The sequence below is a fragment of the Dysidea avara genome, chromosome 11, assembly GCF_963678975.1.
Source record: "Dysidea avara chromosome 11, odDysAvar1.4, whole genome shotgun sequence".
In the NCBI taxonomy this organism is placed as follows: Eukaryota; Metazoa; Porifera; class Demospongiae; order Dictyoceratida; family Dysideidae; genus Dysidea; species Dysidea avara.
This window is the reverse complement of record NC_089282.1, coordinates 9,687,916-9,715,269: the sequence shown is the minus strand read 5'-3', so window position 1 is coordinate 9,715,269 and position 27,354 is coordinate 9,687,916. Positions and strand designations below refer to the sequence as shown.

Below are 27,354 nucleotides of genomic sequence, written 5' to 3'. Positions count from 1 at the left end.
TTTTTGTTTGCTTGTAGATAGTCAATTGTTTAAGTCAATGTTTCTGTATTGCTTTTTGTACTGTGTATGTGTTTTGGGGACCACCTTGTACAGGCTATAAGCCTTTTGTATACCCTTTCTTTAGATAAAATTGATAATAATAATAATAATGTATAGCCTAAATCAGTTACAACTGCATGCTTGTCAAGTCAGCATGACAACTGGTCATTGCACCGCCACACCAAATTTCTTAACAGAGTGAAATGCCAAATGAATAAGTATGGTGAAATACCCTATGCTGCACATGAATCAGGCTGACTTGGCTACTACTAGCTGCCATGGTACTGAAGACCGATAAATTTCTGGTTCCCTGCCTGTTCCCCTATAGCTAATTATCATGCAATGAGCCAATATATTGCATACCTTTTATACTGTATACTGTGGGTAAAACATGACATAATTGTATAAGGTGTAGTATAAAGATGTATGCTAGCTAACAATATGAGAATTTACAAATGTTATCTTGTGTGAACAAGCTCTTATTTCTTAAAAATACCTTATACATAAAAGTGATGATGATTTATTGACACATATACATATGAACGAGAAATCAGATGAACATGATGGAAAGTTATCTCAAGATCATAGTATTTCCAAGTCAACATGCTGCACCTCAGGAGCTTGCTTCTACATAACAAAAAGAATTATATTCTAGCTAATACGAGCATACTCAGGCATCCAGAAATCACAGATATAGCATATACACTGCACCACACAATTTCTATAAAACAATTGTGGATATGAGTATGAAAAAGTATAATGGTATACTGTATAGTAGTACTTGGACCAGATAGGGACATCTTTCAAGTACATACATACACTGTAGAAAAGAGATGATTGGCCTCCCTTGTTACTAGTCTCATATGTGAGCTATAGTTTACTACCTGATGTCTACTTCCTTTGGTTAAATAACGCAAGCTATAAAATACAGAACAATGAATTACTGTATCATACTAAAAGTTATTAGATGGCTATCAGAAATGCCTAAAAACGTACAGCAATAAAAGGGATACAGCTGTACATTGCAATTGGCTTATCCTAGTAAATTTCAATGATCATGCAATTGTTTGATTAGCCAACTGATCAAGCATGCAAACTTCAATTAGCCAGCTAATATTTTGGTAGTGCAGGTCCAAAGTACTATACTTGAGCATTGCAACCAGATAGTGTTAGTGAAGAAAAGAGGCTATAGCCACACACCTCTTGCACACAATTATTAAACCCCATTATCCTAGACATGGTATGGTGGACATGAGTACATTCATATACACATGTGTGACACCAAATATGGGATGAATGACAAAATAAATCAGATATTCCAAATAGTAAAGGCTGATTTCCATATACAGTGTAACTGCAAACCACCTGTGCTGTTGCCTCGGTAATAATTGCAGGCGGCATGCAGTTACATATATGGAAATCAGCCTTTAGTTGGGATTCCATCATTTGTTGAGGGTGGCTATGCTAAATGTTAGACTTGGCTGCATAATCACCTTGTTGTGATCTTATTACTATTATCATGCAAACACAAACAACATAGTTAGCTCCTTAGTTAATAGCAAATACTACCCTGACTGAAGTGTACCAATTGTTTATTGTAATGACCCTACAAAGGCAAACTAAAAAGCACAATGATGAAGGGCCTGTGTCTTCTTCTTTAGCTACTTAAGATATGTGTATAGTTGTTCAGTAGCTCTGTGTATTTATTGTATACGGTTAGATGATGTTATTCCGCAATTACGCATGCTTCACTCAATCCAAACTAATAAACTGTTTTGTGAAAACCTTTCATACCTTAATCAAGTTCTCTATTCGATCAACTTCACTGCCTAAAAGATCAATTATCTGTTCACCATGTTCTATTAAAAGTCCTTCCACTTCCTCCACTGTAGTACATTGTTGAAATTTCTACAGAAAATACATGTACATAACACTTACCTTGATGACAAAAAGAGTGTACATAATATTTACACAGAGCACTGAAGTTCCTTGTTGTGTGAGTTTTACAATTTACAAAGAAAAACATGCATATTAAATGTCAAGTCCGAATTATAAATAGTGGAGCTAAAATACAGAACACACATAAAAATAGTTGTAAAAGTCGATTTGTATTTATGTAATTTGTAGGTACAGGTAGCTGTACTGCTCAGGCATTATGCTACAAGCCGTATGCAAACAGTGTAGACTGCAAGTCCAAATGTGCGACCTACAGTGTATATCTTATTTTCAGTATTTAAATTAGCAAATTGCACAATATTGCATGCACAATGTACTAAATTGCAACTAACCTCTAATGTTTTATGAAGATCCATAGTTTTCATATTTAGTTTTGCTATTTCCATGCCATCAAAATGGACTTCTGCTTTAAATCTAACTAAATCTGCTCCTATAGAAATGTGATTGCATAAACTATTCTGTAAATTTAATAACCACAAGCATAAGTAAAAATAGGGCTTATACGGGATTAAAAGTGCAGTTCCAGTAATTATAGTACTGTATGTACGCACCACATACAGAGAACAGTACTTGGAAGTGCATCTGCAATCAATCTGTTTACTTTGACTGCTGGAGGCATAGTGTAAAAAAGCTATGTATAATAATTCATGATAGAAAACATACAAGCCATTGCATGCTATATCTGTAAATTAACCGTTTGTGCTACAGTACTACTGTAGCAAAAATAAATAGGGTACAAAAGAGAAGGTAAACTCTTGGATGCATGCATGCGTGCACAGCATACACCTCCAAAAGGTATACAAGTTGGATCAAGCAATGTCTAAGTCAGTATAACAGCCAAAAAATTAGGCATGTAGTGACATCAAGTTATAGGTATCAGTTATTAAATTAGTATGTTAGTCAGTAAAAATTCCATTACATTAATAAAAAAATTGAAACAGGATTGTCTTGAAGGTATGTTTGGGTTTGATTGTACTCAATATTGCCAAAGCACTATGAAGACATCGTCAGGCTAATTTCTGGTTAATATTGACTAATGCAAACCTTTGTGACACGACACAGAAATCATATATAACACCACTGTAGCGATTTTGATGTTAACACAAGCCAGTTTTGAATGCCACACCTATGGCTGAGATGCATTATTCAGAGAAATTAAATATGTTTTTCTGCTGAATCTTTTATCACAAAAGAATCACTTTAATTCTGGAAGAGTATATTACAGTGTTTGTGTACTACTCTTTTTACATATATTTCAGTGGTGCATGAGCTACAAAATGTTTCTGGTAAAACAGGCATGACTTATTACCATACTGGCAAACTGAAAGTCAGCTAAACTTCCTGCACACCCATGCTAACCTATCAAAATGCTAACTTCTGTAACTAGTTGGTAATAATAAATACACATACAGGCACGGTACTAAGGCGGTTTCCGGAAACTAGTTAGCTCTTTTAAATCAAAAAAATAATTAAAACAGTAAGCAAATTTAAGTCTGAAACGAGGTGTATTACTAAAAGATAGTAACTTATATAGTGATCAAGCTATGCAAACTGCTTCTCTCCAGCACACAAATTGCTTCTCCCAAGCCTTGAATGTGTTAAGCACCTATAAAAATAATTATCAATTTACAAGTAGCTGATAATGCATCATATCTTTCTGTATAGACTCAGCATGGTAAGATTTAACAGTTAAACGATTTATTAGGGTGATTTTATCCTGAAAAATATCTCTGATGGGCTTTCCTGCCTTTGAGTTGGAAACCAGTCAACAAATTTCTAGAACCGCCCCTGTGCATATACAGTATCTCAGAGGTGGCTACAGTCTGATATACAGTTCAAATGTGGTAAGTGGTAAGGAAGGTGGCCAACCCAAGTTAAAAAATAGTCTCATATGTGAGCTATAGTTTTCTACCTGATGTCTACTTCCTTTGGTTAAATAATATCTAATCCAAAACAGCCAAGCTGTGTAGGTCTTGGCACAAAAATTCACCTGAATTGTCGTTATTAAAATTTTTACCATTAACCTACCATCACAGCCATTTCTTGGCCGCCACCTTGGATTTCATAACTTTTTTCACCATAGCCTTTTTGAGGGCCGCACTGTTTTTTTTATAGCTTGGCTGTTTTGGATTAGATTTCATTTCTTTATGTATTCGTATATATAGGCCGGCTTTGGGACTTTTTTAACCTGTCTTTTTTTCTTTACTACAGGAAGAAGAAAAGATGAAGCAAACGTACTTTCTGATTTTATCAGTAAATGTACAAATTATATTTAAATAATACATTTATTTAATACAGAACTCTCCATGGTGGTTACTTTGTAACTGAATACTCTACAAGGTGACTTCTTCTAGCTGCTCTCTCTACAGGGTGAATTGTTTGTAGCTGAACGATCTACAAGGTAACTTCTTCTAGCTGATCTCTCTACAGGGTGATTTGTTTGTAGCTGAACTATCTACGAGGTAACTTCTTCTAGCTGATCTCTATACAGGGTGATTTGTTTGTAGCTGAATTCTGTGCAGGTGATTTGTTTGCAGCTGAGCTCTTTACAGAATGGTTTCTTTGTAGCTGAACTCTCTACAAGGTAACTTCTTCTAACTGATCTTTCTACAGAGCAATTTGTTTGTGGCTGAATTTTCTACAGGGGGATTTCATTGCAGCTGAACTCTCTACATGGTGGTTTCATTGTAGCTGAACTCTCTACAAGGTAATTTCTTCTAGCTGATCTCTCTACAGGGTGATTTGTTTGTAGCTGAACTCTCTACAGGTGATTTGTTTGCAGCTGAACTCTCTACATGATGGTTTCTTTGTAGCTGAACTCTCCATAAGGTAACTTCTTCTAGCTGATCTCTCTACAGGGAGATTTCTTTGTAGCTGAACTCTCTACAGGTGATTTGTTTGCAGCTGAACTCTCTACATGATGGTTCTTTGTAGTTGAACTCTCTATAAGGTGACTTCTTCTAGCTGATCTTTCTACAGGGTGATTTGTTTGTAGCTGAACTGTCTACAAGGAAACTTCTTCTAGCTGATCTCTCTACAGGGAGATTTGTTTGTAGCTGAACTCTCTACAGGTGATTTGTTTGCAGCTGAACTCTCTACATGATGGTTCTTTGTAGCTGAACTCTCTATAGGTGACTTCTTCTAGCTGATCTTTCTACAGGGTGATTTGTTTGTAGCTGAACTGTCTACAAGGAAACTTCTTCTAGCTGATCTCTCTACAGGGAGATTTGTTTGTAGCTGAACTCTCTACAAGGTGGGTTCTTCTAGCTGATCTTTCTACAGGGAGATTTGTTTGTAGCTGAACTCTCTACAAGTGATTTGTTTGCAGCTTAACTCTCTACATGATGGTTTCTTTGTAGCTGAACTCTCCACAAGGTAACTTCTTCTAGCTGATCTTTCTACAGGGTGATTTGTTTGTAGCTGAACTCTTTACAAGTTAGCTGATCTCTCCACAGGGAGATTTGTTTGTAGCTGAACTCTCTACAGGTGATTTGTTTGCAGCTGAACTCTACATGATGGTTTCTTTATAGCTGAACTCTCTACAAGGTAACTTCTTCTAGCTGATCTTTCTACAGGGTGATTTGTTTGTGGCTGAACTGTCTACAAGGAAACTTCTTCTAGCTGATCTCTCTACAGGGAGATTTGTTTGTAGCTGAACTCTCTACAGGTGATTTGTTTGCAGCTGAACTCTCTACATGATGGTTTCTTTGTAGCTGAACTCTCTACAAGGTGACTTCTTCTAGCTGATCTTTCTACAGGGAGATTTGTTTGTAGCTGAACTCTCTACAAGTGATTTGTTTGCAGCTGAACTCTCTACATGATGGTTTCTTTGTAGCTGAACTCTCCACAAGGTAACTTCTTCTAGCTGATCTTTCTACAGGGTGATTTGTTTGTAGCTGAACTCTCTATAAGGAAACTTCTTCTAGCTGATCTCTCTACAGGGAGATTTGTTTGTAGCTGAACTCTCTACAGGTGATTTGTTTGCAGCTGAACTCTCTACATGATGGTTTCTTTGTAGCTGAACTCTCTACAAGGAAACTTCTTCTAGCTGATCTCTCTACAGGGAGATTTGTTTGTAGCTGAACTCTCTACAGGTGATTTGTTTGCAGCTGAACTCTCTACATGATGGTTTCTTTGTAGCTGAACTCTCTACAAGGAAACTTCTTCTAGCTGATCTCTCTACAGGGAGATTTGTTTGTAGCTGAACTCTCTACAGGTGATTTGTTTGCAGCTGAACTCTCTACATGATGGTTTCTTTGTAGCTGAACTCTCTACAAGGTAATTTCTTCTATTGATCTCTCTACAGGGCGATTTGTTTGTAGCTGAACTCTCTACATGGTAGTTTCTTTGTAGCTGAACTCTACAAGGTGATTTCTTCTAGCTGAACTATCTCTTTCCATAGTTGCATGAACTCCCTACGAGGTAACTTCTTCTAGCTGATCTCTCTACAGGGTGAATTGTTTGTAGCTGATCTCTCTACAGGGTAACTTATTTGTAGCTGATCTTTATACAGGTTACTTGTTTGTAGCTGATCTCTTGAATTCTCTTCAGGGTGACTGCTCTATTAGGATGACTGCTCTATTAGAGTATCTCGATCTCGCACCTGCTGCACCAAGTTGGATTTCGTGTTATAACCCCATGGCTTTAAGTCTGATTCTTCTACACCATTGATGAGCCTTTCTAAGATGATTCCTCCATCTATACAGCGATTTTCAAAGCATTACCCCAAGCGGTTTATCTGGTAGGCGTGGCAAGTAGTAGGCTTTTATTAGCTAATCTCGATTGCGTAATTGTTACACACTGTTGGTTTTTTCGTTGTATCTTCCTGGTTTTTAGCTCGATTTCTTTCAAACCACAAAAGGTTTGAGGTTCAATAGTTAACCTATTCACCCACCAATTTTCAGCTTCTTCCCATACGCGGTTTACCCTGTAGGCGTGACAACATATTGGTGTTATTTTTCTTGCATAATCGCTCATAACTCTTTTCATGTTTATCGTATTCTAGCCAAAGTTGGTACAGAGATGCGCCTTTATACCCCCCTTCAGTGTGCCAAATTTCAAGGCAATCGGATATGGCGTTCGTGTTTTATAGCAGTTTTTGTAAGTGTGCGAAAAGAGGAAGAAAAATAAGAAGAAAAAAAACGAAGAAACTAAGCCAATTTTTGAAGTCGCATATCTCGGGAACGCTTGAAGCGATTTAGCTCAAATTTGGAAAGTGGAGTGCTGAAGGTGGAGGGAGTGTCCACAGCAAAAATCGTCTTGTTTCATCAAGGCAGCACAGAGCTACGGAGGTGCGAAAATTGCGTTTTCTTTCTTCCTGTCAATATACTCACGGGTGTTACGCGCCGGCTTCTTGGGCCGCATAACACACTACCGTGTGTCTTGATACTATTACAGGTTTATTGGCATTGATTAACCACAAAAACTACTATACTTTACTGAAAATTTGTACATATACAATGGTATAATAAAATATACAAAGTGCATACATTCTGTAACTACATTACCTAGATCAATAGCTTTAACATCGTGAAGTGACCTGTAATAAACAAAAATACCATTCCCATTCACATAATTCAACAAGTATTTGATGTTTTGTTGCTTCATTTCTAGATAAATAAAATGACCATGGCTCTATACAGTATATCATACAGTACAATAGTTACTGTATAGTAGAGACCACAAAGGAGTAGGCATGGCCCACGAAATAATACCACCCAAAAAACAGCCTTAATTTCCCCCTGACAACGATGAAGCAGTATTGGTTAGGTAAAACTAAGCCCAAAAAAGCTTTCAGATCGACCCGAAACGCTTTCAACAAGTTGCTAAGGAATTTTTTTTTAATTATTTAACGGAATTTTCTAGTGACTGACTGACTGACTGATGCCTTCAGACAAGCGTAACTTGATAACGGCTAAGGCTACAGGTTTGATTTTTTCACTTTTCGACATCACTTCGGCCCAACAGGTGCCTTTTGGCATACCGCAGTATGTACAATGCATTCTCATGGACTTACCAGTGTCCTCCTTTGTGTCCCATTCATCTTTGCTGACAGCAAAAAGTATTGATTTGGCGATAGCATGTGATGGTTTCCCTCTGTAATGGAAATCGTCCGTATTTGTCATAGTGGCTATTGTGATAGCAGAGGTGCTTTTCAAACAGTTCTTGATTCGTACTGCTGTGTAACGGGTTGAACATAGCTGACAACAAAGCATAATGGATACTTCACTTTTCAGACGATAATTGATATATGGGGCATGCGGCACCATTTCTTTCTTTCGGTATGCGTGGATTGCAGACGTGCTTTTCGAACAGTTCTTGATTCGAAATGCTGCGTAACGGGTTGAACATAGCTGAAAACGAAACGTAATGGATATTTCACTTTCAGACGATAATTGGGGCACGCGGCACCATTTCAGATGTGGTATGCATGGGTTCACCAGTCATAATAATTATTTACAAAAAAAAAGTTAACAAACAAGTACACAGAAAAAGTTGGAATTTTCAACTAGAGTAGGGACCATAATATAGCACATCGATAAAAAGTACTGAAACAAGCTGGAGTAGTGTACAATATTAAATCACAGTAAACAATAAGAAGTGTTATATCCCTACTGTGCATTTCCATTATGGTATCTTGAGCACAGTAGGGATATAACACTTCTTATTGTTTTACTGTGATTTAATATTGTACACTACTCCAGCTTGTTTCAGTACTTTTTATTGATGCACTATGATCCCTACTCTAGTTGAACATTCCAAAATTTTCTGTGTACTTGTATTGATTTTCCTTTAGGCCTATTCATGTGGGAATTCTAAGGGAAATACATGGTATTACATGCAATATAGCTGTGCTATATAGATACTATTTACATACAGAAATAGCTGTCTCGTTAAATTTACAATTTACCAACCCTCACGAAAAGTATGGAAAGTCATCTATGCATATGCTTGCAAATATTACAGGTTTATAGTCTAAATGTAGTACCATCCTGTATAATACCCTACAAAGTTCTTTACTTTAACTGATGTCAGCAACACTAGAGGTCATCACATGAAGCTTTTTAAATCTCACACCAGACTGAATGCTCGATCTAACTTTTTTACCCAACGTATCATTAACAGCTGGAATAGTTTGCCTCAGGAAGTAGTCTCAGCTCATACTATCGCTTCCTTCAAGTCGGAGTTAGACGACTATTGGTCTAGTTCAGGGTATGGATATGAACAAAGGCTAACAGCCTAACTCTACATAATTGTTTGTATTGTGTGTATATCTATACAATTAATTATATAACCAAGTACTAAGAATAATACGAAACGCGGTTAAAATTACGTCATAAATAAATAAATAAATAAATAATTAATAATTAATGTTTGAGAAAACTACGAGGCCTAGAGACATGAACTAACCGGGGATAGATTCGCCTGTGAATGAAGGCACAAACGTATAATCGTCGCTCCTGTTTGTGCTGATGACTTGACCATACGTGTAATTCTATATAACGCCCAGTACCACACCCTTGCTTAATTACTTACATATTGCGCGAAGAAGATTAGTGATGCCCGTGCAGGAGAGCCAGAAGCCACTTGTGTAAACAAGAAGATTACAGAAGCCACTTGTGTAAACAAGAAGATTACAAGTAAGTTTTTATGTTTGTAACATCTCAAGTCTCCATGCCAGCTGCCAGTGGATTCACTGATTCATGTAAATAAACAATACAAGAAAACATTAAACTGACATATGCCACGCTCTTTACGATAAGCTTACAGTTACATATAAAATACAAGTAAACAATTTTGTCTTGTGCAGCTGGCATGGCGAACTTTCTTTGTGTTGGTGTCAGGCAATTCAATACGTGCTTAATCTTTTTTGCCTTCACCTGGCGTAGCTACTAGGCTCTAGTGGCTTGGCTGTCTTCCTTTATCTGGTTCATCTGGCTTGCATACGCCTACAGCATTGTGTAGCTATCTCCTGAAAGTTGTGTATGCATAACTATGGTGTGTCACCCATCACTGTGCCATTGCTACATCACTGATGAACCTTACTTAGCTCTAGTTGATGTTGATATGGATTGCTGTATATTGGCTAATAATTTTTATCTGCATGGTGATGTTGCCTATAATGTATTGCTGCATACAATACTGCAATAATGTATAGTTCTCTCCTGTATGTTTTGTATACATATACTTTGTACACATCACTGTGCCATTTATACCACACCAATGATGTACTGGCACTTAGCTACTGGTGGCCTTTAGTTACGATGCCACTATAGTGTTATATCTGTCACTACTGTGACATATTGAGTTGATTTGGGGATAATGCATTCACCACCTAATAGCCTCACCGGGGGGCTGTCACGTTGGTGTATGTACTTGGTTATATGTGACGCGGTCCTAGTAATAATAATAATAATAATACAAACACAACCAACAGTTAGACTCTATTTAGGTTATTGATGGTAATTTATTTATGTATATCTCAGTGAAGTTATACATACTTCAAAAAGTTTACTGGAATAGTGAGGTGTTTTTTACCTTTGACAAAAAGAAGAGTTTTTTACAAACAGTTAATGCAACTTTCAGTTCATGTGATTCAGCAATGTGTTCAATATGTCACTGTTGAAGTACTTCAATTGTGTGAAGACTAAGGACAGTTTGCCCAAACTTACTGGTCCCTTAAGTGAAGCAGTCTGTTCTAGCATGACGTTTCTTCCAATTATTATCGACTGTGGCTAACCGAGCACTTACTTCCTGTTCACCTCTTCAATTGAAGAAGAAGGTACAAAGGCTATGCTAGAACAGAAAGCCAAAGTTGGAAAGTATGCTGCCAAGTCCCAGTTCAAAATTAAATCCTGTGTTTTCCTCCATTTCGACAAGACCCTGGATATCTCACTAAAACTCCCCCTTCAGTAAAGCTAGATTTTCAATGGTGACACTAACCTTGGTGGTGCATGGCCTTTCTCTTTACAAATCCCATTCTTTCCATTAAGTATTGGCCCAGTGCTTTGTCAATACAATGTGTCCACAGTCCACCATTCACCACCAGTAAATCATTGCTGTGCCTCCTTACAATTCCATTAGCTGCTGCTATGGCAATGGACGTATTAACAACACCTCCAACATTACTGTGGATTGTCCTGCTGATTGGGATGTAACAATTTCCCCTGGTGCAATGAAATAACAATGCATTACTTTGTTATTGTTCTGGATGTGCAAGACACAAGGAAAAAGGACATCTTGATGCCAATCACAGGGCACTGTGCATTTTCGACCATTTTGAAGCATAATCAATGCACGGATAGAATTTTGCAATTGTTAGAGAACAACAACATAGACTGTGTTTGTGCCAGTGAACTGTACAGGGGAGCTCCAACCAATGGATCCGAGTATGAACAAATCAGTCAAAGATTTTCTGAGAGTTCAGTTTCAAGATTGGTATGCAGCAGTTTTGAAAGCTTATGATCTTTCTGGCACAGATACAGGTCCTGTAAAGTACCCCATGAGCCAGATGAAGCCTTTAGGTGCTCAGTGACCCGAGAATGATCACCTTGCTCACCCTGATATCACACGAAACGGCTTTAAAGCAGTGGGTATTGTGGACTGCTTTAGTAAATGATTAACTTGTATTATATGTATGTACTAGAATTCAATTGCAACATGTTCAATTAACATTAAATTTTAATTAACCATTTGAATGAATTTACATGATTGAATTAAATTTGAATGCTAGCTAACATCACCAGAGGCATAAGGAACTTGCTGGAGAAGCAGTCCACTATATACTTGCAGTGTGCAAAATAACTTTTCAGACATGTCCTGTCGTATTGTCAGGGTACTGTAAAATTTGAGTGGACATCAAGTAATTTGACTGGACATTTTAACTTCTCCTTTCCTGTGTTTCCACCACTTGCATGTTTGTTTCAAACATTGGGGCCACCAATGCACTGTAGAGCCGATTACTTATCAAACACTCACTGATACTGATAGTACAGCATTTTATAGAGAAGCTACTGGTCATATGAAAGGGCTTCTATGGAATCAATTGGGCCTTTATAGGAAAGGAAGTCATAAGGTCTTCAGTCAAGACCTTCTACTTGCCTTGGAATGATATAGCTATATGGTCAAACTTTGCTTATGCTGTTATGGCTTAGAAAATGGTATGCATAAAACCCTTGATCTTTGGGAGATAATGAGATGCACTGATGCCTTGTTCATTCTAGCTTAAAAACTGGTTGTGCAGGTGATCATGAATACCACAAGTAAAAGTACTAATGGCAATCAGGTTATAAAACTGCAGTACAGGTGACTGATACAAGTAGGCTAGCACAACATAGTAAACTGTTAACCTCAGAGGTTAACTCGGGCATACCGTTGTGGTAATTACAAGCCAAAAACACATAACTTAATTACATGTCAATACCATCATGTCTGGCCTTCCTCCTAGCTCAATCCTAACTTAGAAAGGACAGTATTTCCGAACAAATTCAATTATGGGCTGACACCTGGTGTAATTGACATTTCGTACACTGTACTTGGGGATCTTCTTTATGAGCCAAAGAAGTCATCACAGCAATAGCTAACAGACCACAGTCTATTGATCCCTTTTGTTTCGTTCCTTCATTACAACTGTAGCATGCTGAATCTGTAAAACCAGGTCGTAACTCTTTTGGTCTACTCAGCAAACAAGGAATCACAGACATTTATAGTCTTGTGATCACTAGTTTGCATGGCATTTGAAACCACAAGGGCTTTGGTCTATCCTAATACAGAAAAGATGTGTTTTCCATCACAAAGCATTCAGCCAATATTTTGTAAAGAATGAGAGCATTGGATTGCTCCAATTTGAGGAAACTGGTGTGAAATCGGTGAGTTAGTAAAACTGATATGCTTATCTGTTAATCTGGAACTATTATCTAATTTACTTTTACCCTCCAAAGGAAACAGCTTTGTCAAAATCGTACCCACACTTCTGTCAAGTTTACTGTAGACTTGACTGTAACTCTGCTTTCAGAGTCACTTATAGTGATGCACTTCACATGCAACACCACCTTCAGAAAGGTTTTCTGCTGGTGGTGAAGGCTCGGTAGAAGCAGTACAGGAACTTGCAACAGTTCAGTTTGATACAGAAGGTGTACTTTAAAGCAACAATTGAGCATTCACTGTTCATAGCATCCAGAGTGTGTTTCTCTGATGAGGTTGAGTCTGAGACAGTGGTGGTGAGCTCAAACTACATATCATTGATTATAGACAATAACCTCAACCTTGAATGTACTTAGAAAGAACTTTTAGTTTCTCCCATTACAAGACCTACACGTCTTGCTACACATGAAATTCATGAACACAGTTTTCCACGCTAGCCTCGCCTGATGGCACCATTTCTCAAATCTTGGTGTTGTCATTGATAATCATTAAAAATTTCAACAGAAACACTAAATCCTCTAGCACTTTCTTGTGAATGCTGCGACAATTGACATATCGCAAAAGTTTTCTACTGTGAACAATTCCTGATATTAAGTAGGTAATGCAAACAATTACAAACTTCATATTTATCAATATACTGTATTACCAGCCTGAGATGATACCCATTGTCAGAATTATATGCTACTTGATAAATTGTCTATTTGGATAGGAAAAAAGATTCTGGCCATCTATTCGTATGTGAAACCTCATGTAATTGCTCAGCTGAAAAAGGGTGTAGAAAGGTACCTGCGACTAAGGAATAAAATACAACGCACCACCAGATTACAGTATTATAGAGATGATGATGTTACGGAGATCAATAGCCTTAACGATCAAGTCGATTTTATTGAATCAAGTAACAAAAGCACACACCAACCAGAATGTTTATTGAGTAGCAATGACTCTGTAGAGGAAGACCACCTACATACTCATGAACAAGGTTACCATCAACCTGACAAACTAGTTCAAGTAGAGGAAGACAAACAGCATCAATAGGTTGCAGATTTGATAGAAGGAGATGTAGCACCACCACAAGAGGCTGATGACATGCCACTGGAAGTTAATGACAGTATGGATATAGAATTAATGAGTGCAGAAGTGTTACAAGCAAATCAAGAAAATGGAAGTTGGTATGCAAATGTTGCATGAAAGTGGGTGTCAACTACAGGTCAATACAGAGTTGATGGAGGTAGGTGTAGGAATGTCACCAGAAGTTAAAGATGATTGCTGCCAGGTAAAAGCAAAATTGATGGACGTAGATATACAGGTATCACATCAGTACAAAACCATGGTTGCCAAGAGATGTGGAACTATTGGAGGCAGGTTAGCAAGTGTGCATAGCAGTGGAAGACAAATTAGAGTGCAAGTTAAGTTATTTTTGACTGCAGAAAGTTTAGAGCATAATGACAGGAAAGTATAGTATTATACTGGTCTACCTAATTTACTACCTTTTGAAGTTGGTTTTTACATCTGGGTTGAAAATAAACAGAGGTGTGCTGACCACATTTCAAGACATATTCGTGAAGTTGAGATTTGACTTGGAAGAAGTAGACCTTGCATACAGATTTGGCATATCACAACCTGCTGTATCTCGGATATTTCGTAAGTGGATAGGCATTATGGCAAAAAGATTGTGTCCACTCATTCAATGGCCAGAAGAGTTGAACTAAGAGAGACAATTTCCAATGGTATTTTAAAGATTTCAAGATAGGCCCAGCAATATGAAGGCATGAGCACAAACTTAGAGTAATTACAAACAACACAACACTGCAAAGGTTGTTGCTTGGTCCAAACTTTCAGCTTGCTCTACAGACACAAGAGAACAAATCACATTCATTAAATAGAAAATCGTATGACATGTGGAGATACTTAGGATCATACACAGTGTGGTGAAGTTTACTGGGAATTTTTTTCTGTACAAGGCTGCATTTTTTCAAAACCCTGGCAACAATGACAAAGACACTGCTTTTGGATTTGCTTCTTTCAACCTCAAGTAAGCAGATTCCATAGTAATCAGTGGCTCTGGTAATATTCTCAGTTTCTTTGATGCTGAAATTGGTGGTTTATCATTGGTTTTACAAACTAGTGCTCTTGGTTTTGTGAAACTGATGTCGAAACTGCAATAGTTTAATGAAATTCCTGACATAAATTTGCAGATAAATGTGTGTATGGTAGTCACTGGCAGAATTCAAAAGTGCAGGAGGGTTTATCTCGTAGTCTCAACCCAGCCATTATTTCATATAGTGTAGCAGCTACATGAGAGCATGCTTCACCTGCATCAGCTATGCAGTTGCAGTGAGCACAAATGATTGTTCCATTTGTAATGTCAAGCCATGGTGTCAGTGGTGGACTGTTCATACACTGGCTTTGTTTAACCTTTAAATATAAAGAGTACAGCTATAGTTAGCTGTATATACATAGATAGCTATTCTTTATATACACACGCACATGTAACACTGGAGACGCAGATCTAGGGGCTGTGTTATTTTCTCAAGTTTCCAGAAATAGGGCAATGTCATCTTCTAATCAGTTCATCAGTGCACCATACATGTACTCACAGCTGTATATCATACACGTAGTCACCACTTCTACCAACTAACATAGCTGGGTGATGAGCGGGCAGACTGGTTTATCTGAGCTATTTGTTGCATGTAACTTGTTACAATATTTGTACAGCCAAGCTGCAGCTCAGAGTTTGCAAAATAAAACCCTAGGTTATAAATCTATGCTACACTCACAAATTTTATATAGCTGTGGATGTTAGTATGTGCATTGAGGGTTCACTCAGTATCATTTTGTGTTTGTCTGTTTTTTTTTGTGTGCTTTTGTACAGTTAGCTATGTATTTTTGTATTGTTTTTGCTGTTGTAAATAGGTGTGCTCCAGTAGCTTGGGAAGAAACAGTTCTGCTGACTACTGTGAGGATAAATAAAAAATCAAATCAAAGACAGAGTGCAAACTCTAGTACTTTATTATAGAACACCTTTGCTGGCATAAGGAGCGAATCCTCATTAACTTCCAGCATATCCTAGACAAATCCAGCCAGGAAGCTCTGAACTTTCAACTCTTCCATTGTGTGTTGGCTATAAGGTACACACAAATATCTGGTGATCCTACTTTGGGCCAATAAGCCTACAAAGGTCTCGTGGCAGAAGATATGGATCTTCTTTTAATCCAATCAATCAAAGCTTCTCTTGGTATTGCCTTTTCCCTGCCTCATCAAGTTGGTGATAAAAGTCATGCTGTACAGTAATCATGTTCATTGTTCAATGGTGGTCATTTTTGCGTAGACAAAGTTGTTAAAGTACTTTGTCAAGTGATTTGTTCGATAGCCTTACCTGGTAAACAAAAGCCACCACCTGGCAATGCACCTCGGCACTCAAAATGGCTTTTGCTAAGAAGCGTGGATTCATGTGACTATCACCATGGAAATGTTGCAAGGCTTACGGACATTTATTGAATAAAATATATAGATACTACAACAGGAATTAGGATTTATCAACAATTTTGCTCTATCAACACAGTCTGCCAATACGCAGCCCATTTCTTCCAAACTGATATACACCACCGAGTCTACTTTTGTGTTGTTTTCGGAATTCCATCTAGTCGTACACTGAACATCTGACACTGGCTTATCCCAACTAAATGACAGTCCTCACACATCTGGTTTTTTGGTCATTCTGTGGTTCGCTTATTGGTTCATCAAATAAATATCCATGAAGTTTCATTCTTCAATTTCTTGAGATACTCAAACAAACAACTTGTCTTCTTCTGTAGTTGAATATTCCCTCCCTGGGCCTAACAGACACTGCTTGGGTAAAACCCATCCTGGAAGTATTTTAGAATTGTTTGCTATAACATCCTCCTGGTACAAAAATAGTGCAAATCCTTGTATCCAAATAATAACCTACAATAATTGTGCCAAGCACAACACACACTATATACCAGTCTTTTCTGCACTGCTGGCAACCAAATATACAGCAAGCAATATAAGAAGCCATACACATCAAAATACCCACAAGTCTTTAATGGATAGTTATATCACAGCAACTTGTCCTTACATGTTGTACTTCACCTTGGTATTTTGTACTTCACGCCTCTAGGCAAAATATAACAATGCACAAATTCCAAGTGAGTACGCATTCCAAGCATGCAGTAATGTAATGAGAGTACTTAATTGTGTGTCATGTAAGCATACATGGCTGCCATGGCGCTAGTACTATTGTGAGAGATTCAGCCACCTACAGAAGACAGCAGAGGTAACTAATTTGATTGTTGTATAACAATAGAGTCTAAAGCAGTTTTATGTACAGTGTGGAGTCTATGGAATTTATAACCCTCGGACCTTTGCTGTGCTTGTTATAGCCTCAGGCCCTTGGCTAATACATTTCATAGTCTCCACATTGTTCCTGTATAACTGCTGTGCATAGTCTGCATACCTTACTACTGCATCATTCTCTAATATGTTAGTTATTTCTTTTAGTTCCGAGGGAGGAATACTCCTATAAAACAAAAAATACAATAATTACAGTATGTAGATGTGTGGAAAAAATTAACCCAACTATAAATCATAAACTTTGTTACTCACCTCCCAACTAAAGCACTACTGTTTCTTTGTATTAAAAATAATGCTACAGTACCTAATAGACCTAAAGAGAGTTATATATAAAGTATTTCTGTCACATTATTATTAGCACTATTTTACACATTTATATTAGTCATGTAGCTAGCATTAGTTAAAGGCATAACCACTGTCAGAACATGGCCATAGAATGTTCTATTACGGTGTTTCATGAACACATCTACTAGTATTATGAATATACAGTACTACAAACACATGGCATATTATTATTGTAGTAGTAATTACAAGTAATGTAGTTTGCAGGACGTCAAAATTTTGTTAGTGTAATTTAAATAAATTTCGCGAACCATATTGTACATCACTGTAGTTTACACTATAAAGTTTTATAAATATACAAATAACATTTGTAATCAATACAGTAATGCAACATTTACCTCCAATAGCTATGGATCCACATGCATCATAAATGGAGCTGCCAGTAATATGAGATAACCAGAGAGCAGTTCCAGCCATTAAGATGCCAGTAACTGCTGCACTATCTTCCAATAACACAGCAACAGCACTTGGATCTCTACCTCTTAACACTGTTAAATAAACACAGTTTTGTGATAATGAAGCAGTATTATGATATATATATATATATATACAGACTTAATTAAGCACAGCTGCTGCCGTTGCTGTATTTACAATCTTATAATACACTGCATATACTAGTACTACTGTTTATACAACACGACACACTACCATACTCAATACATACATGCAGTGATATATATATGAACTACACCTACTGTATAAGTAAGCTTACCATACTCTTTAAACGATACACCACTTTCTTGTGCACTAGAGCTGACTTGTCTGATAGCAGTCATGAGGGTGGCTATATATAGACATGTCATGTAGAGAGCACTTACTGTAAGCAATGACAGAATGAACTACAATAATACCATTACCCTAATGTAGTCATTATCCCCCTACTATAAACACTCTACTTAACTCACCTCCTTCAACCATTAATGACCCTGCTAGCACTGCAAAAGCCTATGTAGATACACGTATACACATAAAAATATTAATGTGTGTACAGTGTATGTAATAGTTGTAACATGGGCATGAGGGCTTTGCCTGATATGTGACATTTATCAGGCTGATATCCTGTACAGGGCGATCAATCACCTAAGCCAATATGAGTGCAACCACTGGATGTATTATATATAAATTATATATGCATACCTAAAATTTTGGATTATGGGTCAGCAGTTAGTACGTTCTGGTTACGTTCGGTTATGATGAACGGACATATCCTAGAGATATCATGGAGAATTTTGGTATGTACATGTAAGTTTAGTGTTTTAATCAGTGCTATTGAATCGTTTATGGAAAAATTACGGAGTTCACTAAAGGCCTAGATAGGTAAGCTTGCTTGTAGAGTGGTTACTCCCTATAGGGTGGTAGCTTTGTGATGGGGCGTGTCCATATTCGAAAATGTGCGGAAACAATCGGTGAATAAGCTATAGCACTAGTTTTCACCTTAGACCAATGTTTTTCAACTCGTAAGATGGCGAGGATAACAAAATGCTCTCCATCTGAGTGGTTTTCATGGCAAAATCCAAGTCGTACATCCTAATCACTCGATCCCCACAATTGATTTCCACTTCAACGTCTACATAATCACTGCCCAGTTGTAGCCCAGGCTACATTTCGTATGTAGCTCAGCTAGCTTGGCTATATACAAAATGTAGCCCGGGCGGCTCCTTTGATCTGAGGTGTGAAAATGTTACATATCCATATACACGTTGTTGTTTTTTTTTAAGCAATTCCAGGTAACCAGGAGCCAGCCACTCTGTGTGTTGGTTTAACAAAACCAGTCTACTACTATATTCACTATATAGTATGTACATCTTTTAATACAAGAAGGCTGAAACAAGTGTGCAAAACACTCTAACACTTAAGTACATGAGTACATATGTTTGCCTATACAGTACAAAGATCACAAAGGAATTTGACGCACATACATTCTTTATCTACAATACCAAAGGCCTTGATTAGGATGTTATTTATTTTATTGGAATAAAGTGTGTACAAATTGCTAAACATTAACTGTTGATACAGTACAGCTCCGTATATCTGTAAAGCATATAGAGTTCATGTATTATAGGCTAGAATTTGTGAGTGCTTGATTGTTGACATTAGAGACTCACTGTTATCCTATAACATCAATATATTGAGGATTCAACACATTTACATTGTACTATGTAGCTAGTCAGCTAATAGCTTATGCAGCTATGCACAGTGGATGCCCCCTAGGTATTTGGATACCTGGGCAGACAAGCAATAGGTTAAAGCACAAATAGGGCTGGGATTAACAATGGTTTAGTCTACTTGTACTAACAATAACTCTAAGGAAACAGGAATGACAAAAATGACCATGTACAAGGGGTGATAATCAAGGTGAAAAATAAAATGCTTCTTTGCAGAATTAATTTATTGATCATTCCACTAAAACTATCAAAATACTCTAATAGAGCAGTCACACTGAAATGCCACTCTATTTTTCTTGAAACCATGAATGGACTCAATGAAAGTATACTGAACTGACAGTGCCTGCAGCATACATGTAGGTTTGGGAAGCAGCTTACATGTAAGTCATGAGAGAGGTTACACAGCAGTATTCATCTCAAAAAGTAAACTAATTTTACAAACTGTAATTACAGTTTTTAAACAACAGAGGGGATTTGATAACAAAATTCAATAATCAACAAAGGAGATCTCATTCCTGTACTTTGTGATACTTCTATACATCAACATCTCTATAGTTTAGCAATATTAATACAGTAGTTTAGCAGCTATATGTAAAATTACTACAATAACTCTGTGATAAAACTGGAATTTTGCAAGAAATGTTCCAAACTAATGAATTTTGTCATGGAAATTCTTACACTTGGCAAAATGTACCTTTAGGAATCATCCTACACAGTACAAGAATGTCCAACACTTTGTAGGAATCTTTCATACAAAAATACATTAGTGTACGGAAGTATTTCCAACAAAATTTCTCAGTGTATATACACTGTAGCTCTACACGTGTAGGAACTGTGTTTACTACACAAGTGACTATTCAGTTCAATTAGAGTATAGTGCAAGTGTACATATAGCTTTCTGTATCAATGTAATATCATACATGATGAAAATCATCTTATTTACTGAGGTACATAACATCAAATCCAGCATTAAAAAAAACAAAAAAAAAAAAAAACACTTAAAGACAGCTGTATATTGAATTTAAAAAGAATTGTCAAACCTGATTTTTGGTCTGCCTGCCTGCCAGCATGCCTGCCTGACCACAGTTGCAAGGCTAGAGGCCAACTGAAGCAACAAACGGCCACCATTTCACTCCACAATAATAAATTCATATGAGTGGCATGTATCTTTTCTGGTTCCAACAAGTGTCTGCCTTAGCCTTACACACTTTGCATTTGCTTTTATCTTCATTTACATGGTTGTCTTTTTCATGCAAGGAAACCATACTGAGGCATTTCTGAAGGCTGCCTAAAATGCCGCCTTCAAAAATCATCCTAGAGACATCTTACGCCACAAAAATAACCTTTATGGGGTCCATCTAACATGAAATACGGCATTAAAAACAAGAAAACACTTACCAGTGACCAGATATAGAATTTTGCCAAACCTTGAAATTTCGTCTGCCTCACTCACTCAATCACTCACTCACTGACCACAGTCGCAAGCCTAGATGCCAAACGAAGCAGCGAACGGCCACCATTTTATGCCACAATAATAAACTCACCAGTAGGATGTGCCTTTTGGGGTTCCGACGAGTGTAGGCCCTCTGCACCTTGTCATTTCTTTTATCTTCAATCAGGCTGCTTGTCTTCTTCTTCATCCAACGAAACCATATCGAGGCATTAATTTTCCATATCAACACTTCTTTCAGCAGCATATTTAGCTAGACGCCACAGAATTATTTCAGAGCTGGATTTCAGAAGCGCTTCAGTCCCAGCACTACTATAAGAGGTATATATACATGTACTAGCTAGATATCTGCAACTTCGCGATTGGGATCCTGTTCACGATACAGTAGGTTTGCGACCACACCCATCAAATAAAGATCTAGCTGGACTAGAGTGCGGAGACCACACCTCTTAACAATTTAGCTATTTACTTAACGGTAAACAAGATGACCTAGCTGCACACCCCTTTGTTGACTCGAGATACTCTAGTCACTCTACTACAACAGTCATGTATGATACACACTGTATTCTAATAGAACAGTCACAAGTTACACTGTACCTGTACCTAGCACAAAAACTAAACAAACTAGTATTTTAAAAATTGGTAATTTAAAAATGGAGTAAGGATCTATGCAATAAAAAGTAGTAAAACAAGAGATGAATGATGGTATTACAGCATAGCTTGGTGGGAAAGTCCCTACTTTGGCACACTAAGTATAATTTTGTTCAATGCCAAAGTAGAGACTTTCCCAAGCTATACTGTAATACCATCATTCATCTCTTGTTATACTTTTTATTGCATAGATCCCTACTTCATTTTTAAATCAATAATTTTTATAATACTAGTTGTAAGAGGGAGTAGATGCAATTATTATTGCATGGGACCATGCTCTTAAATGATCAAAACACACCACCATGCCCGTAATGATTAGAGCTGGGTGAATGTGCCCTTTAATAATTGGAATTACTGTAGGTGAACACACACCTTATGCAGTTGTGCTGTAGAAAACAAGACATGGCATTTACTGTAACCATGCCTCTCAATCTACTGCATAGAGATCAAGATACTCTAATAAAGCAGTCACAGCTACATGTATATATCATAGCTATGCTATATATAACAAAAAAAGTTAATACTGTAAACCAGTGCAATTAAAAATTAATTTAAAAATGAATTAGGGTTCCAATAGTGAAACAAGAGATGTGAATAATGATACTCCAGCTACGTGGGAAAATGAATTGAACAGATGGTGGTGATAACATGCCAAAGTATTTCTCACAGCTACTGTACCATCATTCATATATATTTTTCATTGCTTTTTATCGCTGGGACGTACCTACTTCATTTTTAAATTAATAAATTTTGCATTACACATACAGTGGGACCTTAAATTTCTGAGTCCAGGACCTGGTGTTCAGATATTCAACAATACATCATACATCCATGCAAGCGAACACACACACACACACACACACACACACACACACACACACACACACACACACACACACACACACACACATACACACACACACATACAGCTGGAAGGAAATGAAGTACAGGTGGATGAATCAGCCCAGTTACACCATGATAAACAGTCACACCAGCTCCAAGAAAAAATATGCCAACTCCGCTTATCAAAGAGTAAACATATCTTGCTCTTGAAAACCCATACCTATAGATGGGTACATGTAAATTCATAAAATGGGTCAATTCTGCAGAATACATACGGATGATCTGGAGATGGTTTTCTAATCGACTGTGAAATTCCCAAAGCCAACAAACACTAGAAGAGTACAAAAATGGTGTAATATATTCATCTGCTTATCACACATAAAAAAGAACTCAATAACATTCATTGATTAACAAGTAAAGTACAGCACTTAATATAACAACAAGTGGGGATGCGCTGCATAATGGACTCTTTTCATTACCAATTTTAACGAGAAAGTGGATGACAAAAATGCAGTCACAAAAAATACTGTATCTTGCAGCGCAATTGATGAAACAAGATATATATGCATGTTCACATATAAATTACATATGTACCTGATTAAGAACATCAGCCAGTGAATGAACAGCTTCTGACAACATGGCAGCTGATCCGGTATAGAAGTAGGCACACAATTTGAAACTAAACACCAAGCTGTTGCTAAAAGGGTATCAGAGATTGGTAACTACATTACAGTTTAGACGACACACATATACTATAACAAATACTCTAATTGAACAGTCAGTAATACATTTGTATTATAAAAGCTATAGAGTTCATTAACACACCTCACAATGGCAAAAGTAACTACTCTGGCTGATCCCCTCAAAAAGGAAACTCTTTGCTCTCTGTTACCAAATGCCTTCATTTCAGCTTCAATTCGTGATTGTACCTTATTGACCCACTTTAGGTGGAGACCAAGATCTAGCACACACACACACATATAATATTAATACATCAGTCATATCCTAACCAGCAAGCAACAATATTAATATTAGCTGACTCACGTACCAAGACGAGATTTCTTCGCCTCTTCAGCTAACAACTTTCTTTCTTCCTGCTTTTCAACCAATGCCTCTTTACTGCCCCAGATGTCCAATGCACTGTATCAATTGGTACATTACAATATTTTCAAAGTCACATTACATCTAACATTCTCTCAACATCTGATTTCAAATAACACACAGTTTCTGATACAGGGTTGTCTTCTATTCCATCCAAAATGGTCTTCTTAGGCAAGCCCTGAAGATCTCTGGTGTATCACACACTGTAACAACCTGGTGACCATACCAAAGGTGGCTTACTCTAATTGAAGAAAGTACTCGTGCATGGCCCTTGCAGCAGTGATGAATGTATCATTGTGATCTGTTGTGATTGGTGGTTTTCCTTTTGTAAATGTATAAATGTAGCAGTGATAAAGTTCACAAAAATTGCTAGCAATAGAAACAAAGTTGCACTTAAAAGAGGGATCAATTTCAAGGCTCGCATATCCACAAGTTTACACTACCCTGCATTAATTTTATGATGTCATATGGCAAGATAAAAGTCTGGTACATACATGTATACTGAGCTTTGTCCATGGGAAAATGTGTGACAATAGCATAAAGATTGTTAGAAGTCGTTGAGGTAAGGTCAATATATATACACACCGCAGCCAAAGAAATAAAATCCACCGAATTTTGGTCATCTTGGCCCACCAGTCTACGCATTTTGTGCTAACCAATGCAGTCACAAAGAAATCGAGTAGGCAAGAAAGTACTCCAAGGCTCAACACCAACCAAAAATGTTGTGCTAAATACCACAATTATTTTCAGTTTTGTAACCAAGAATCCAGTGTTTCAAGTACCACATGTACATACTTTGACAGTTCATGACTATTAAATATTGTATCTTCCTCTCTTGCCACGGAAGCTCACACTATGTAGCACACTAGAATATGCACTGGACCTGAATTGCTGTACATTGCTAAAGCGCTGAAATGCACAGACGCTTCCATTTGCCTATGACCTAGGATTCAGGTTTCTAGCATGACAAAATTTCAGTTAGGATAGAATCACTTTACAGTATTGTGTGATCTGAGCACGTACATTTACAATGGAAGAATTCTAAGAGTTGGAGTGTATCAGTATTCTGCACTGAAAGCCAAGGATGGGTGCACATGTTGACAGCTTCAAGCAGAATTTCCAAGTCTGTATGAGGTAATAAATACATTTGGATGCATCCCTATATAGAGAGGGTTATAACTACAGTGTTGCAGCAGTGCCCTAGGGTAGTGATTCTGGAATTCCGTAAATTTTGCATAAAATTTTCTTCGTGAATTTTCCATTGGAGAGTTGGCACAATCAACTCGCTGCCATACAAGTGATTGATCAAATGATTGAATTGTTTCTAGAGTTTCTGGGGGCAAGGAATACAATGGTGCAGTTAGTTTTCTGCTACAAATACGTTTGTGCAGAGTTTATGCCAATTATAAGATTATTTTGCAATATAGCCACCACAATGTTATGTTCTCTTTGCAAGAAACGACCCAGCACATGTTATTTACACCAAGGTGAGCATTTTTGTCCATGCAGTTTTCAATGTTACTATGCTAAAAGTCAGCAAATTTGCACCACAAATAGCTCATCTCTTTGATGCACCATTTTGGTAGCTGTCAAGGAGTTATACATTAAGAGAAAAAATAATCATATAAGCAGCTATAAATCAACTGTACACCTCCTTGCTTTGCATGCACATTGTGTTTTTGAGTGGAGGTGACAGGTACAGAGTGGTTGCACTTCACCATGTGTATGCTGTCTTGCCATCTGCAAGGTACTAAATGCACGCAACTATTTAATGGCTTTCTATTGAGGTGACCTTTATTCAGAGAGTATTATAAGTAAGGTTACACTGTGGTCCATGTATTAAGGTATTTGCAGAACAGAAAACAGAAGTTCAAAATGTTATTGCAAAGCTCAGTTTTAAGCATTTGTTCAATTGTGCCATTTTGGGGACTTTTTTCAATGGAAAGATATGGAGAAAATGTTGCCTAATTTAAAGGACAAAATTGCTTATACAGACCTCTCAACTCTCACGATTTGGTCGTGAGACACACAATTTCAGCCTTCATATCACGACCGCTTGCTGATCTCACGATTTCTCACGATTTTCAATAAAATTTCCTAAGGCATGCTAAATCTCCCTGATTTAAGCCCCAAAACGTCTTTGTAGCAGGTATCACGTGATCAGTTAATTAGAAAAGTGGGGTGCCTCTTATTTTGAACTGGAAATTTGGCGGTTTCCAGTATTTTTGACTGTCACGAGTCACTATGCTGTCAAACTCAATGAACTGAGCATTATTTGAAGGTGAGAAAAGATTCAGCACACAAGGAAGGTGAACAATAAGGTGATATCCTACCAGTTGTGGTATTAGTACAAATGTTTATTGCTTAATTTCGGTTGTTGTGAAGTGTATTTGTGCAAAAAATCTGACTAAATCCACTGCTGGATACTGATTACTCAAGAAATGAGAAGTGATTTCAACGATGAATCACTGGTGAACCAGTACTACATCAACTGAGTTGAAAGACTGATATCACATGATTCAATGATGGAGCAAAGATAGTAGGTTCTTGTCATATAGCTAGTAGGCTAGACTGTAGCATAGAGATATTACAAGCTGCGGTAAACAGCAGTATTGCACTCACATAGCTAGCTAGTTGTGCTTTTAAAACATTTTTTTGTTAAAACAAATGTATGTGCATGAGCCCCATCATAAAGATGGTAGGCTTCACAGCTGCATGGGGTATGGGTAGCTGGCTTTCTCACGACCAGGTCTGCTTCCAGGTTGAGAGGTCTGGCTTATAACTCCACCATCCTATGACGGATTTTTAAAAACTAAGTGTTTATGAGATCCTCAAAGAGTACTACACAAGGCTATGTTAAATAAAAATTTCCATTAATTTTAAAATTCTCCCAGAATCGCTACCTAGGGCGGGAAAAGAAGACAATGTAAGGTAAATGCGGGTATTTCCGGACAGCGCACAATTCCGGACACTTTGGCACCTTTACCAAGCTAGCCCAGGAACGAAACAACGGATTGCCTTGAAATTTCTGGTGTGAATAGCTATTCTTATAGGGATTATAAAAATCGAAAAGTGTGTTCTAGTTGATTCATTCTTGGGTGCTATACATAAAGTGTCCGGAATTGTGCGCTGTCCGGAAATACCCGCATTTACCTTACTAATACAAATATTCAACACATAATTAAGGGGAATTTAAGCTTTACGTACCAGATGTAAATCAGCAAACATTGAACCATTCTTGCACTTATAATAGTTGTATAAACCTCGACAACAAATGCGCGCACAAATGCAACATGACTGAGTCTCTTACGAGGTCTCTTACCACATCGTATGAGACGTCCACCTGAACAAGTGTGAATTGGCAGCTTTAAACCTGTTGTAGTCCAAAACAAGCATCTCTTTGATGAGAAATTTCTTAAACACATAAACATTACACCATTGACTGGCTGGCCACCTCGCACTGGAAATAAGCGCCTTATAAAATGATTGATTTTTCTATATAAGCGCCGC

General features: G+C 37.4%; 1 protein-coding gene across 5 annotated transcripts; it reads right to left on the bottom strand.

Moving 5' to 3' along the window:
• Positions 1–391: 391 nt before the first annotated feature.
• LOC136238944 (proton-coupled zinc antiporter SLC30A9, mitochondrial-like) lies at positions 392–27,342 on the bottom strand. 5 transcript variants are annotated; one of them, XM_066029661.1, is made up of 17 exons: positions 27,167–27,337; positions 24,085–24,213; positions 23,934–24,032; positions 23,792–23,883; positions 23,569–23,704; positions 23,338–23,440; positions 23,019–23,074; positions 22,828–22,963; positions 18,540–18,579; positions 18,347–18,451; positions 17,973–18,122; positions 17,545–17,605; positions 17,396–17,458; positions 7,503–7,534; positions 2,328–2,425; positions 1,834–1,947; positions 392–666 (listed from the first exon to the last, which is right to left on the bottom strand). In XM_066029661.1, the coding sequence occupies exons 1-17, from the start codon at positions 27,238–27,240 to the stop codon at positions 622–624; spliced, it is 1,533 nt and encodes a 510-aa protein (XP_065885733.1). In that variant the 5' UTR covers positions 27,241–27,337; the 3' UTR covers positions 392–621. The 5 variants fall into 5 exon arrangements, 3 of the variants coding, with proteins under 3 accessions (XP_065885733.1, XP_065885735.1, XP_065885734.1); XM_066029663.1 differs by having other exon boundaries at positions 18,347–18,418; positions 27,167–27,335; XM_066029662.1 differs by having other exon boundaries at positions 24,085–24,166; positions 27,167–27,299.
• Between the last annotated feature and the right edge of the window lie 12 nt (positions 27,343–27,354).

Coding starts and splice junctions, on each gene's coding strand:
- LOC136238944 (XM_066029661.1), bottom strand. CDS start 27,240: ATGCTTGTTTTGGACTACAACAGGTTTAAAGCTGCCAATTCACACTTG. Junction 22,964..23,018: donor AAACCATCTCCAGATCATCC/GTATGTATTCTG, acceptor ACCCATCTATAG/GTATGGGTTTTCAAGAGCAA. Junction 18,580..22,827: donor TACTTCATTTCCTTCCAGCT/GTATGTGTGTGT, acceptor GTATCTACATAG/GCTTTTGCAGTGCTAGCAGG.